Here is a 15,714-nt window from a genome sequence, read left to right as displayed (position 1 = left end):
AAGAAATCACCGTCAAATGGTCAAAATCTGGATGGGACACCAGGCCAACAGAAATCAGGAGAAGGTCGCTGAATTTTTTTAAAAATTGTTGCCCCCAAAAGTATGCACCATTTTTTTGCACTCGCTGCAGTTGCTTGCTGCTGATTTCTGTTGGCCTGGTGTCCCGTCCAGTTTTTGGCCATTTGACGTGAGTTTTATTTTTTTGTACGCTGGCGCCCCTGTCGAGGATTTCGTGAACTACATTTTCAAAAACAACAAATTACAAGCCAATTTTATTTTCTTCCTTATTTGTGGGCCGATCGGGACGTGCGACGGCTTCCTGTGTTCGGAAAAATGTCCCTGATTTTATGAAGTCCTTTGCAAGGACCAAGGATAAAGGATATTTTCTCCAGACATATATATCTTGTTTAAACCCTTATTTTCTAGCCCGATCTGGGCATGCAATGGCCCGCCTTGATTAGAAAAATGTCCTTGCTCCTTCGGTAAGGACTCTAACAACCCCAACCATATATATTTCGTTTTCTCGGCTATTTGTGGGCCGATCTAGGCGTGCAATGGCGTCCTGTGACCAGAAAAATGTCCCTGATTTGGTGAAGTCCTTATCAAGGACCCAGGACTAACATATGTATCCTGTATTCTGCATTATTTGTGAGCTGAACTGGCCACTCCATACGTTCCTGATTTTGGAAATATCATTGATACTTTGGCAAGGACTCAAACAACCCCAGCACGTATGTTTTCCCCAATTCTTCCCAAGTATGTTTTTTCAAGGAAAGGCGAAGAAGAGGGCCACGGCAGTGGACGGACCCAAAGATCGCCCAGGCCAAAGGGCACAGCTCAGTTGCCAATGACGAAAAAAATACAAATGGTGATTATCATTAAATTTTTGAAATTTATTAGGACTATATTTATTTTTTCATATTTTATTTGAAAGATATAATATATTATCAATACATGTATAATGTGTTACATACTATATATACTTATATTTTATTTAATTGATTCGATTATTTAAAATAATTACGGGCTTTTTTCTTTTGTGTTGTTTATGTAACCTAAATATTTCTGGTTCATTTTGGTATTCACTGTTGTTAATTCAGTCATAAGATTTGAATGGTTATTTTGAATTGTTAATCTAACAGGTAGGGTAAACATTTTTTTTACGTTTGATATATGTTCGATACTTTTTTTTATATTACTATAATTTGTAAAGTTATTCAACGAACGACTCAACTCAGCTTTCTGCCACTGTTGAACACTTGCTTTCCGTGGAGTTGATGGATATATTATGTGCTGCAAAAAAAATAAGTTCACTAAATTAATGTCCATAAAGTCAATCAGAGAGAGCCACTTTTTCCTTAACCCGACGTTTATGTAAAACCGTTTAAAATGTAATATGTAATGTATTATCTCCACCCCATCTTCGACCACGCGTCTGCGGCAATGCTGACAATGCGACTTTGACATTGCTGCGCTCTACCTTCACCACCGATGCTAGCAATGCTACCGTTGCAGACTTCCCGTTGACGGCTGCCTTCCTCTACCGTCTTTTCCTCTACCGCGATCAATCGTAGGTTTCTAGCACTTATAATTAAGTCAGTCGTTTTCTGATATTAATTTAATGCACTTTGCAAACTAAACTGAGTTAAAAATAACTTTTTTTGTCCTTTCAATACAGATACAATTAACTTATACATATGTGGTATTGTACTTACCGAAACAAGAGCTCTTTCTGTGAATGCGACACTATTTCTGATAATATCATCAGAATGATGGTGATAATAAAATTGGGGATTTTGGGCCTCCGTGTATCTAGTGGTGCTGCTTATGACGTCAACGCCATGATGGTCAGAGTTGGTGACATTATCGTATCCGTTGCTATTACTAAAAATATCCACAATGCTTATTGTATGAAATTCACTGGGATGAATGTAAAAGGTAGCAATCAAACCACTGTATACTACTACATGGAACAATAGACATGTCCAAATAAGTTTTATCTGAAAATAAAAACATTGAGCATCTTTTATAAACCAAAATCCTTTATAATTATAACCTTTTTTTTTCGTCCGTATTTCGAAAATGTTGTAAATGGCACTAGGGTCATAGTTAAAAGGCCACCACAAGCCACTCCAGCCAAAAGTCCAACAAAATTCAGCTGATAGGGTAGGGTTCCGATTCCGACCAGAACACTGCATAAGAGTAACAATTTAAATAAAGCAATATGCGGCTTGTGAAGACATTTCCAATGCATCCATATCAAAAGTGCAATAAGCGAAGACACCACACCACAGAGCGATGCTGATGGTCCAACCTGTTAAACAAATTAATTAAAAGATTTTTTAATAAAACATCTGAATCACTACAAAGTCTATCTTGTAGGATAACGTGCCGATTGTTTTTAGGTACTCAGATATGAGCCTCTCTCGTTACTCCATTGACTCCATTGAAAAGAGGATGGAGGTTTCGACTTGGAGAATTTATTTCACATTGCAACTTTTTAGATATTTTCAATTACCTCTGGGCGATGTGGTACAATTATAGCGCTTGTAAGATTTCCTGCAAAGCCGGAAACTATGTAGACAACAGCAGTTCGTAGCGTTCCAATTAATTTTTCCAAATCAGCAAGAAACAAATGCTGGAAAATGAGTGTAATTGCCAAGTGTAAGATACCGGCATGCATGCACAGTGATGTTAGCAGTCTATAGAGCTGATCTGGAGTTTCTACAGATATAAATGGTAACATTCCACAAACATTGTTGAGGCATGATATCTGAAAGTAAATGGGACAGGTACTGGAGTAACGACAACAATTTCAAGCCATTAACACTCACCTGTGAGCAGAGAGAGGCTTCCTCATGAAAATATCCATTTATAAAATCACAATACTCCCGCGTCGTTATTCGGCATTCTCCGTATAACCCGGTGCAACAAGGATGACCAATTACTTCGCAGACCATATGCTCAGAAGTATGGTCTTTATAACGATAGCGCTGCGTGAATGAATTCGTTTTACGACAAATGGGCCACTTTGTGATGTCGTCGGGCCACTCATATGGTGCTATTGACGCTGGTGCATCGCAAAATTTTGGATCTAAGCCGCAAACTGATCCAGAAATTCGACCTCCAGGTCCTGATTCGCCGGGCGACCATTTTTTCCATGTTGATATGGATTTCTAATCAATGGGATTAAAAAAGAATTGAATAAGATTCAGATTCTCATAAAATGTATCTTCATTTTATACCTTACGAAAATATGTCAAGGGAAAATAAGAATAGTTTAAAACCAGTCGAATTGTTGTGAGAGGGGTGATTGTGGTAGAGCGGGAAAGCAGACTTATGTTTTGTACATTCTTAGCCTGGGCTATTATTAATTTGAAGCCAAATTGCCACTCCCATTTACAAATTTGTCATTATTTGAGTTGAAAATATTGCTTAATTCTACTGTTGGCGATGAAGCATCATCTGCCTGCGGATCTTAGGCCCAGGCCCGTAACAGCCCTCGGCTTGGTAACGAATGGGCTACTTGACGGTGCTCTCATTGCATATCAACGTCCAATAAACAATATTGAGACACTATCTAATAGATTGCAAAATCAGATAGGATAATTTTCGCACTGCCACATCCGTTGTCTCTATCTGTATTGAAAGACATAAAACGGCAGCATAATACGTCGTTGGTGGGGAAAAATGATAGAACGTGCGGTATGGAAACAGCTTGGGTTTGTTGAAACCCAACCTCAGTACTGTTTTTGTTTTGATAAGTATTTGTTGGCTTTTTGAAATATTTACTTACTGTAGGATAGAGGCCTCTTATACTACAATCCGCTTGAGAACTTTGAACGCATCCGGAGTCATCATTCCGGATACAGCAGGCTGTTTCCCTTTCGTGACGTCTTGTCTTAATAACCACGTCCATGATCTTACTGTCACGTCGCATGCAGGCAGCAAACTTTGCACCAATGTGAACTAAGTCAATATTCCTAGGCCCAATCCACAGATTTCGTTGTTCTACATGTTGGACCGTCTGCAGACTTAGACTGGTGACCAGTACCTGTCCTGTTTTTTGTTCAGAGCCAATTCCAATTGGAGCAATACCATAACATATTATCGATAGAACTAAAACTAAAAACTGTACGGTATTAATCCAATAGGTAAATATAGGTCGATGATCCGTTCGATCGTCTAAATCATTGACTGAGAAATATTTGATGCGCCGTAAAGGGGTTCGCCTTGAGTTTTCCAAGACTCCGTCCAACAGCTGAGCTGTGATACGTGTACCACGTTGGCATGCAGATGTTGTAGATTGTGATGTTCGCATTGATGGTTGTATTTGGCTAGGGATTGAGTTGCACAATTGTATATGACCCGCATTTACTTGATGTAAATTTTGATCAGCATTTAAATTAATATCACCATTTGTGCATGCATTGCTGATCAGAGCGGATGTGCGCCATCCGTTTTGGTGTCTTTCAGTCATGTACACACTTACTCCAACTCCCATATTGGTACCATTGGTTCCCAGTGTGGAGACACGTGGCTTAATGGTTTGTCTGCTAATATCAGATATGTCATCATTTGCAGATGCAGTAGACACTTCGCAAGGACTATCAAAAAAGAGTTCATCAACAATTATCGTTTCTAAAGCATCCGTCATGCTATTGCTTATTTCTATATCAATGGGTTGATCGTTGTGAGTCGGATCAAAACTGGAGCTGCTTTGCACATGTAACGGTGCAAAACTACGTGACCATTGCCACTGATGCTTTACTCTGTGGCTGCACTTAGTCTGCCTTTTATAAATAAAATGGAGCAAATAATTAACCATTGTTATAAACATGTGACCAACTGACGCCTTACGCTCTACAAATTCACCGTCACAAAAATCTCTGTTAGTGTAGAATTTGGGTCGCCTATTATCTGAAGAATATGTCATATTCATAGCAATTGCATCTTGAACTGGTAGAATGTCGGGGCGATCCTGTGCGTAATTACTGCTTGCGTTAGAACAGTTCTGCTTCATTTCCGGACTATTTTGCTTTCCAACTTCAACATTGACACCGTGTCTAATCGACTGTTGGACACGATATTCTAGTGCGCTATCGAACAATCCAAATCGACGAATAGCTAGTCGACGATGTCGACCATGCCACAGAGCACAATCTTCGGCCTCAGTACTCGGCTCAACTCCAAAAAATTGGGAAGTTGTACGTTTTAAATAGATTACTATTCGCTTTTTGCAAGAGTAATGATGAATTTGAGGCTGCGGTAGTATTTGCAACGACTGGTGTTGATGTGTCTGTGTGTGGTGAGTATGCTGTAAGCGTGGATTGCTTATAAGATGGCTAAACGCAGCTGCAGTACCTGGTCCGTACAACTGATGATGACTCGACCCCTGCTTCAGTGCAATATTTCTACTATCATGGAGCTTCGTTTGAACGGACACGATACTTGATTCGGTATTTGTATTTGCAAGTTGCTCACTCAAACTCGATATTACTGGCGCAGTCATAGGAACAGACAAAGATATCGGCACAGGACTAATAGGTCCAGTCGTTTGTGTTGTCTGATGTACCCCAGTTGTTCGTCGTGCTGTATTGCAATGCATGCACGTGCCGGCGGGGCTGTCCGCTTCTAATTGGGCTATGGTGGTACCGGGTGCTATAACAATTAAAGAATCACTTTCCTCGGACCTTCGGCTGGTTATATGTGAGTTGTCGCTACTGTGAGCTATCGTTTGCTCTGCAGTAGCTGTCATAATTGGCGAGCAATGGTTGCCTGCTGAAAAAGCCATGGAAATACTTGTTGATGGTGCGGGCAATGGCGAGGTACAAGATGTTGAACAGGATACACTCGCGACATATGTTTGTGATGGTTTGGTCAAACTTCCATGCATAGATTCCACATTGCCATTATGGCAGCATTTTGAACGATAATTATAGGGCATATTGCCGTACTGAGGCTGCACTGATGATGCCGGGGGGGTCATATTCGCTGACGAGGCCTGTAATGTTAGGCCTGCATACATATCAATAGCAGGCGGTGGAGTTGGCACATATCGCTTTACTGGTGTATGTACCGCCGATCCTAGATAAGCATTATAATTCTCACATTGACCCATCGGTAGCGCTACATTGGATGGTAGCAGTAATCGAGTTGAGGAAACAGATGGAACTGTTGACGGAACATTTACTGCTTCTAATAATTTTGGTTGTTGAGCTGGCTTAGCCTCTTTATACCGCTCCAGACGATATCTTGAGTTTGGGGATATGCCACGTTGATGGTAGCTTGTTGTTCCGATACCATGCTTCGGAACTAAGGCATGGTTGTCTGACTTTGATATTGTTACGTTACATGTATGAGTTTTTAACTGGTTAACGCATGCCTCAAAACCATCATTATTAGGTGCGGGCGATGGAGGGGCTGCGGTATTGGCATCGTCAATCTTTTCCAGCGGCGACAGCTTCAGCTTTCCAGCGTTGGGCTGGAAAGCATCACTAGACTGCGCATTTAAGCGAGAAGATTGCAAACTGCAGTACATCACATCACATTCATTTGATTCAAAGGTCAACGAAAATTGATTCTGGGAATTAACAGATTTTCTTTGACTGATGCTGATATTACCGTTTGCACGCATTATGAAATGAACATTGTCTGGACACTTTTTTCCAGTTCTACAATTATTGCTTGACAGTTTTTCTCCACTTGATGTCATAATAACAGTGATGGTTTCTCATCTGAAAAGGAAATATATAAGATTTTAGTTTCATTATTAATTAAACTTTTAAATATATATGATGAATAAACTCTCGATTTAAATTAAATATGTTGTAATGTAGTTTTCTTCTCTCAGAAAAATAGTGTAAAGATAGTAGGACCTGCAAGGATTGACAGCCAAACAACAGAATAACGGCCATCGAGAATATTCACAAACTCATTTATGTAATTTTAAATGCTTTGTTGGATACAATTTCAATCTCAATTTACATTGTTTCAATCAGTCGATATAACGAGTACATCCACTTGTGTGACTTAAGGAAGCGCCACCGTCATCGGTTGTTTGACTATTCTTCCAGCTACTTAAGTTGAAAGCCATTGCCACACGCTTGGGTAGACTCAAGAAGCGACGTTCGCGTTCACTTGCTTTCCGAAATGGCCAATTCAAATAAATCATATCAAAACTTGAACTATATGTGTTTTATTATTACTTTGAAGTTTGTCTGATGGCGGTAAATATGAGCATGCCAAAGGTCTCTGGGTCCGCTAGTATTTTATATTTTATTACGCTTACAAAAATGTAGATTTTGTGTCAAACAGTGGTAGTTCCTTCCTTTTATTCGGGTACGAATGAACCCATCCCTAGCTAGTTTCCTCAAACCTAACAGACCTCTAACACAAGCTTGACACATCTCTCCACAGCTTAAGTTTGGCAAGGAAACTTACCAAGTTGTAAGAAAGTAATACATGATAATATTCAGTTCTCCATTTTGCTGTTTCTATCGACCATTTTGTTATAAGCAGAGCTTTATGATTTGCCCTGACGCATGAACTTCAAGTTCTGGAAGAGGACAATCGTCAAACCAGGTTGGTGCGTATACCTTCATGACGAACGTAACTAGTTCTTGTAAGGATTGTGCTGGCGAATCCTATTCAACGAGCACACGAACCACTTTCCAATAAGCATATGACTTGAAATACGGCTCCAGTGTTCACAGCAGTTTCATCACATCCAGTTGCCACAAGAGGAAAACGATATTCATATGATTTTACTTAAAACTCGACAAAATTATTTTAGTATGTGGCTGCTTTACCCGAATTGAAAGGTGACCGAAGTATACTGAGCCCGAATCAGAAATTAAAGAGAGATAGGCATCATAGGTTTATCTCGTCAAACACATTGCACATCTGTGCGAACTTTTTCGATTCCACTATTATTTATGTTTATGTTTGTTACCCTTTTGGTCGTACCACAAGTATCCCTTGTTCATTAGCGAGAAGCAGAAGAATTCGTAACCGAGCATTCCTGCACACTGAACAAAAAAACACTTCTTATGGGGTATGACATTTCAAACTATCTTCATGCCTGATCCCAATATGAAGTGGCAGAAGTCTGATTTGTTGTATACATTTTTGATTTTTATGAAGTCATCGATTAACAATACAAGAGTTAAATAGAATTTGTTTTACCAGTTTCACTCCACGATATATATTTTTTATATACATACATACATATGTATTTGAATACATAACATTAACAAACAAAAAATAACATGATAGCCAGAATTACTATCAATGTTGAAATTTATTAATTATGTATATATGTATGTATATAATGGATACATAATTTTAGACATATCTATTAAGAATACAATTAACTCACAGTTACATACATATTTACATACCTCATATATGTTTAACACAAATAGATGTGCTGGTATTCACATAGAAATTTTTGGTTTCCTTTTCCTCAACAATTTTTGATCGATTTTTCGCCATATTTCAGAGCTATAAACAAGAGCGTAGCAACACTAATAAAAACTTGGTGAAATTTTTGTTCTTGTATATATTATCCATGTATATATCTTCTCATATATACGAAATTATTTAGAAGATTTTTTGCACATTTATTGTTCACAATCCTTGGTCACTTAATCGCTTTCAAATTCAATGTTATACACATGTTTGCATACATTTCAAATACATGTTGAATGCGCATGTCCAATATCCTGATGACAAAAAATACTGAATAAAATGGATTTTGAAAATTTAAAATATATATTCCTAAATTGAATAGAAAATGAAAACAAAACAAAAAAAAATAAAGAAATACAAGCAAAGAAACATGTGCGCTGATAAATTACAAAATTATTCATCGAAAAATGCCCTGATGGGGCTCACAGCTTAAATGAATCAGAGCACTTTTCACGCTTAAGTTTAATATCTCCTTAACGATCTAACCTATCACTAAAAATCAAATTAATACTAATAGTCGTAAATATACGACTTTTACGAAGCTTAAACAAAACCAACCTCATTTAGACCTCAATAAATATTTTTGTAAAAAAGTTTTAACAAGTCGCAACATAAATTTATTTCTTCTTTTTCTTGTTTTTATTTTATAACCTCAGCAGCGCTGAGTCCCCTCGTCCTTCCTGTTGATCGTGGGAGTAAAAGAACTGCTGCGGGAAGCAAGCGAATTGCGGATCTCGTCAGAGATATAATGGCACCAGACCAGATAGGTAAGACTATCACATCATTGCAACCCTACAAATCTCCAGGGCCGGATGACATAAGAGCAAACCAACTTAGCTGCAAGTAGCGTGTACTGATCTACTGGTAGGTACACACCCTACGTCAAGAAATGCAGTCACTGGAGGTATCCCATAGGTAGGGGTTATATCAAATGTAGCCCTTCAACTGAGGGGAGTGAATACAAAGTCACGGACTATGCCGTCGATGGTGAAGATGTGGTATAAAAAAAGAAAATGGCAGCCTTCTCTGAATGAAGAAAAACTTAAATCTTGTCTTGTTAACACACACAGAAAACCTCCGTAAAGTTCATCGAGCAGTATTTCTCGGAGTCATCGGATCTTCGAAATGCACCCCTAGGCAGACCTGAAGTCCTTTTCGACCCACATATCCCTGCCCTGACTAGTGCATGTATTCCAAGGCTGAGATATGTACCGTTAAATTCAAGAAACATATAATTCGATAACCTCGACTTTCAGGTATATATTAATGCTATCATCACACTAGACTCGCTAATCTCTGCTTCTAGAAGGCTACACCGATGAAATAATTGGCTCCGTCCATAGAAACGAAGACTGAAGACACCGTTACTACTTCAGAGTTATCCAAACCTTGGTTGAGCAGACAATCTATACCATCCTAACAAAAAAGTAAAATTTGTATTGCATGAACCAAAAAAAAAATGAAATCAACAAAACACTAATTAAGTTTGAAGTCACAAACCTGCTGCAAAGCGACTTGTTTAACCTGCTAAAAGAAGATGTATTTTAGATCACTACATCTGGCCTTATTAATCTGCTTGTGAATAGCACTAGTAGAAGTGTTCTTTATTGAATTTGTTATACAAAAACTTTTCTTGAATATGTGTATAAGGTTTGATAAGTAAATTAAATATTAAATGCCATTCGCCATATGGTTTGACTAATGCCAATTTTTACTACTGCGTACTTCTGTATATATTCTTTTATTTTATGTTTGTTGATACATGATGGGATTAATTTAACTCATTGACTTATTTGTTTTTTACTTATATATATATTTACATGCATTTAAGATCCGCATGATAAACAGGCATCCTTATTTTCGAGCGAGCAAACCATTTCAGCCATATGGCGTTCTCGGTCTGATTCAATATGGTGAGAGTTATTGGTACTTTCATCAAGCAAAGTTGATTTGTTAAAAGACCTATTTAGATCATTTAACGCTGATGCAGCTTGTTTCTTGTCGACAGTAAATTGTATTGCGTTGGCGGCAGGTTTTGTGCGTAAATAATACATTCCGGTTTTTAGACCAGCTTTCCAGGAGAAAAAATGTATGGATGTCAATTTTCCGTAGTTGGGCTCTGCTACGTGAACATTAAACGACTGACTTTGATCAATAAATGCACCTCTATCAGCAGCCATTTTAATTGTGGATTTTACTGAAATTTCCCATACAGTTTTATAAAGATCGCGAACATTTTGGGGAATAGTTTCAATATCTTGAATGGAGCCCCTGCTGGAAATTATTTTATTTTTCATCTCATCATCCCATAAGTCCAATTCTGTTAAATCCCTCAATAAATGATGATTGACCACTTGAAATTCACCAGATAATACTCGTCTCGTATAAATATTTGTGGTATATGGTTCGAATGATTCGTTATTACCCATAATTTGTGCAGTAGATGCTGTAGGCATCGGCGCTACTAACAACGAATTCCTAATTCCGTGCTTTTTAATGTCTTCCTTTAGGCTTTGCCAATCCCAAAGGTTCGTTGGAGTTTTATCCCACATATCATATTGTAGAATTCCCTTGCTCACAGGACTTCCTTCATAGGTTTCATATGCTCCAAATTCTTCAGCAAGTTCACAACTAGCTTCCAGAGCCCCAAAATAAATCGTTTCAAATATTTGTTGGTTTAAAAGACCGGCTTCTTCGCTTTCATAGGGAAAACGCATTAAAATTAAAGCGTCAGCTAAACCTTGAACACCTATACCGATTGGACGATGCCGTAAATTGGACTTCTTGGCTTCTGGCAAGGGGTAATAGTTGATGTCTATAATTTTGTTAAGATTTTTGGCAACAGTTTTGGTTACTTCTTTTAATTTTTTGAAATCATACGTTTTTTCTGGTGTTACGAACATGTTCAGTGCTATTGAAGCTAAATTGCAGACAGCGATCTCATCAGGTGCTGAGTACTCGACAATTTCTGTACATAAATTACTGCATTTAATGGTGCCAACATTTTGTTGATTGCTCTTTCTATTACAGGAATCCTTAAAAAGCATGTATGGGTTGCCAGTCTCCACTTGCGATTCTATAATAGCAAACCATAAAGCCTGGGCTTCCACTGTTCGATTCGCACGTCCTTCTTGCTCATATTTGACATAGAGCTCTTCAAATTTTTCGCCCCAAACATCTTGAAGGCCAGGACATTTATGTGGACACATCAATGACCAGCTTTCATTTGCCTCAACACGTTTCATGAAAAGATCAGGAATCCATAGAGCGTAAAAAAGATCACGTGCTCTGTTTTCTTCTTTTCCAGTGTTTCTTTTGAGGTCTAAAAACTCAAAAACATCTGAATGCCAGGGCTCTAAATAAATGGCAAAGGCACCAGGTCTTTTTCCACCTCCCTGATCAACATATCGTGCCACATTATTAAAAACTCTTAGCATTGGAACTAATCCATTCGACGTACCGTTCGTTCCACATATGGAAGTGCCTTTAGCACGAATGCAATGAACATTAAGTCCGATTCCACCTGCTGATTTGGAAATCAGTGCACATTGTTCAACTGATTTAAAAATACCTTCAATTGAATCCGAATTCATTGTCAAAAGAAAACACGAGGACAATTGAGGTCGATTTGTAGCAGCAGCAAAAAGCGTTGGCGAGGCATGCGTAAAGTATCGTTCAGACAGTAGGTTGTAAGTTTCCACTGCCGCATCAATATCGTCTCCATGAATACCAAGAGCGACGCGCATCAGCATGTGTTGTGGACGTTCTGCAATTTTCCCATTTATCTTAAGTAGATAGGAACGCTCGAGCGTCTTAAATCCAAAATAGTTATAACCGAAATCTCGGTCATAAATAATAGCAGAGTTTAAGCGATCAGCATTATTTTTAACAATATTATAATGAAATTCCGATACCATTGGTGACGCAGTGTTTGTTTCGCGATTGATATTTTTGAAGAGATCCTCGAAGACATCTGAAAAATGTATTGCAACATATTGTTAATACCGAGAAATGAATTAACAGAACAGTCTTGAAGACCGAAATGTGCTCTCCACGGTTTGTATGATAATTTTTATTAAAGATCTTTAAAGATCTTAGGGTCAAGTAACTGTAAAGTTATCGACCGCAAAAAATTCACCGAAGCCAACAGTAGACTATTAAAAGTCTATTAAAAAACATTTCCACATACTTTTGTGCCTGTGCTATTTTCTAAGTTGATTGATACTCAGCTATTTTAATCAATTGGTTTATAATTCCATGAACTTTGATCTGAAGCCCTGTTAAACTACACCTTTTGGGTATTCTTTTGTGTTTTTGTAGTCATGTTTTCCTTTACTATTTTCTCCTAGAGTAAAGATGATTCTTGGTAAAAATTCTTCCTCAAAGACTCTACCAGAAATTGTTTGCAGAAATCGAGCACTATTATTCGTGAAAGATTATATTACTTTCACTAATTACCGTTCTCACAGAAACAAGATCAAATATTTAAAATTGTTTCAACACCCACCACACCTTTATATCGAAAAAATGTTTGGCGCCCACAAGTTGGAAGGTAAAGGAATTCTGAAAACGCAGAATCATAAAGAATAATCAAATCTATTAGATTGTGGAAATACTGTTAATCAAATCTCTTTTATAGCTAGAATGAAGAAGAGAATTCCCTGCGGCTGACTGCCCTGCCTCGCCCTCACCCAACTGGTACTTCGTTGGGTTAAAATTAAAAAAATAAAGGAAAATAGAAACGGAAAGATGCAAGAAAAGGTGTGGTGTGGAAACAGGCGGAAAACAAAGCATAGATCAAACGACTGCAAAGATACACTCCAAGTACCGGATAGGATAGTTTTGTAGATCGAATGCCACTCGTCCAGGACTAGATATTGTCTGTGTACATACCAGAAAAAACTTTTTTTGTTTCCTTATGCAGATTAGAAACTGCAATCCGAGCAGCTAAAATGGCGTAGTCGGCATGATTGCAAGTCAAGCCAGCTGAAATTTCTGCAGCCAAATTGTCTAGTTCTTGCGTAGTGACTCCACAGTACAATCCGTTGATTACTTGAAGGGTAATGGACACCTAAAAATGAACAGGTTTATTTGCTTGAATATTATACACCAGGTCATGGCAAAGAGGAAATAAAACGGCATAAATTTCCCAAATATTGATTAATATTAATATTGATTCAAATTGTATGCAGAATTCTGCCAAAATTAAAAAAGACTTAAAGCTAGTTAAAAACGATTCAAAAGCCGGTGGATTAACTTTAATATTTGGTTGTGACACAACTTTGGTTACGGATTAGTTATGTTCATCGAATAATTGCTTATGGCATACGCGGACGAAGTTGCCGTTTTCTTCTCTGGTAAATAACCCCAAAAACTCTGCGACTTAATCAGCGCAAAGCGAACTGGGATTGAATCCCTCGGAAACGGAACTCGTGTCAAGTATAGACAAATGGATATATGTAGCAGTAGTAAGTAGGCCCTATGAAAAAGGACGATGCATCAGTGGAGCCCTTCGCACCGCTCCAAATGATCCGCTAAATGCCATATTATGCCTTCAGAGCCTTGGACCTTGCAAGAAGAAGCGTTCAGCACACAGGTCACTCATCCGTACTAAACGCAAAGCAATATCGTCTCAACACAAACGGACTACCGAGTTACAATGGAGTAATAAAGCTCAAAGCTTGGAGTTTGGAGATATATAAATACAGTTTATTGGGCGATTAGTGGCATAATCTCATTTTGAGTGATGAAGAAAAGTTAGTTTAGATGGTCCTGACAGTTGCAAAAAATATTCGAGAAATATGCGCCAGGATCGGCGATGATCTAAACAAACTCCAGAACCCAGGACATTTCAAGTGCAATTTATCGCACTTGAGTGTAGCTGGCACAGCGTCAATGTTGCGTCAGTATATCCGTGCGATGCTGATCAAGAAATATAACACTCGCGCATACATATGTACATATGTAGCACACTATGTCCAATGACGCCGTTGCCATACACATATATATACGCACTAATATATTATATATGTACATTTATATACGGCTCTGACGCTGGCTTCGCTGCCAAAGCAGCGCCCAGCCTTTAGAGCTAAGTTAGCCCCTAAGAACATTGAACAATCAGTAATAAAATGGAACTGAACTAATTCGGTCACAAGAACTCAAAACGTATAATTATTATACTGAAAGGCAATAAATTACAAAGTGCAACATTAAACCAGGCCGAACAATACCTGTATTAAAATAGCTAGACTTTAGCCCGGACGTAAATCCTATTGAGAAGCGAATAACTCGCACTGCCGTAAAATTTTTCAGCAAGTAAAACTACACACATATAATTCTTTGGGTCACATGTGCACATATGTACACATATGTTTTTGAAGACATAAAATTTGACCAAGACGTGGTACGTATAGGGAATACCTATCAAGGTCTCTACCCTGGATCTAATACTTAATGATTAACTGTAATCTATTTCCTAAGACGCATGCTGTGACTGTAAATGTGCACGCTTAATTGCGAAAAGAATCAGAAAGATATTAAATACAACTTACAGGGTCAACAAAATCCATATTCAAATTATAACATAGCTTCTGAATTCGTGAGGTAATTTTATCAAAATGTACTTCTTCCTGTCTTCCATCTAAAAACAAAAGTTAATGTAACAGTTTTATGCATTTTGTTTGTTCGCATACCTCGTTTGACAACAAACAATTTGGACGTTTTAAAAGTTTTATTTTTCAACATTTTTCCCGGTTATTTCACAATTGTTTGTTACAACAAAGTATCGAAAAAAGGCGCCAAACAATTAGAGTTACCGTATGATTGTTTTACTATTTTTACTGATACTATCGAGTAACATGAAAATTATGATGATAGTCAAAATAGCGTCGAGGAGCCAGTGTTCATTCGGAACATCGGAAAACTGATAGCATAGTAGTAAAGACTATATAATGCCGCGAAGTTGCATGAGGGACTTAAAAGCTATTCTATGGCGGGGTTTTCCATTCTCTTTTGGGGTATCCATCGTCTCTGACAGCAGCCCGCTGCCTAGCTACTCGGTCGGCTACTTGTCTTTGTCGAGAAACAACATTAATCAAAGAACAAATTGGAACAAGTTGATATAAAAAAATGAATGGCCACCATGTATTGAAAATTGAAGCATGTCTGTTTGTGCCTTGGCTGTTCGGTACTCGGTGCTCGGTTTTCTGGTGGTACTCCCACAATTTCTGATGCTCTTTC

The 15,714-nt window shown here is 38.1% G+C and overlaps 2 protein-coding genes and 1 long non-coding RNA gene across 9 annotated transcripts; 1 reads left to right on the top strand and 2 right to left on the bottom strand.

The window, feature by feature from the left end:
* Nucleotides 1-959: 959 nt before the first annotated feature.
* On the bottom strand, nucleotides 960-13,501 carry rho-5 (rhomboid-5). Its single transcript, XM_033380977.1, has 8 exons — nucleotides 13,366-13,501; nucleotides 8,403-8,505; nucleotides 3,797-6,737; nucleotides 2,835-3,176; nucleotides 2,519-2,773; nucleotides 2,057-2,314; nucleotides 1,716-2,000; nucleotides 960-1,293 (listed from the first exon to the last, which is right to left on the bottom strand). The coding sequence occupies exons 3-8, from the start codon at nucleotides 6,713-6,715 to the stop codon at nucleotides 1,021-1,023; spliced, it is 4,332 nt and encodes a 1,443-aa protein (XP_033236868.1). The 5' UTR covers nucleotides 6,716-6,737; nucleotides 8,403-8,505; nucleotides 13,366-13,501; the 3' UTR covers nucleotides 960-1,020.
* LOC117184257 (uncharacterized) lies at nucleotides 8,654-10,027 on the top strand. Of its 7 annotated transcripts, none has more exons than XR_004469567.1 (4): nucleotides 8,654-9,353; nucleotides 9,388-9,470; nucleotides 9,543-9,728; nucleotides 9,782-10,027. It is a non-coding gene; the product is annotated as an uncharacterized lncRNA (long non-coding RNA). The 7 variants fall into 7 exon arrangements; XR_004469566.1 differs by having other exon boundaries at nucleotides 9,779-10,027; XR_004469569.1 differs by having other exon boundaries at nucleotides 8,654-9,239; nucleotides 9,341-9,470; nucleotides 9,543-10,027.
* RnrL (Ribonucleoside diphosphate reductase large subunit) lies at nucleotides 10,161-15,320 on the bottom strand. The gene is made up of 4 exons (XM_033380978.1): nucleotides 15,168-15,320; nucleotides 15,027-15,115; nucleotides 13,366-13,543; nucleotides 10,161-12,445 (listed from the first exon to the last, which is right to left on the bottom strand). Exons 1-4 carry the CDS (start codon nucleotides 15,217-15,219, stop codon nucleotides 10,299-10,301), a joined length of 2,466 nt encoding a protein of 821 aa, XP_033236869.1. The 5' UTR covers nucleotides 15,220-15,320; the 3' UTR covers nucleotides 10,161-10,298.
* Between the last annotated feature and the right edge of the window lie 394 nt (nucleotides 15,321-15,714).

The sequence above is a fragment of the Drosophila pseudoobscura genome, chromosome 4 (genome assembly GCF_009870125.1).
Source record: "Drosophila pseudoobscura strain MV-25-SWS-2005 chromosome 4, UCI_Dpse_MV25, whole genome shotgun sequence".
In the NCBI taxonomy this organism is placed as follows: Eukaryota; Metazoa; Arthropoda; class Insecta; order Diptera; family Drosophilidae; genus Drosophila; species Drosophila pseudoobscura.
The sequence above is the reverse complement of the archived record's forward strand: the minus strand, read 5'-3'. Positions and strand labels throughout refer to the sequence as shown.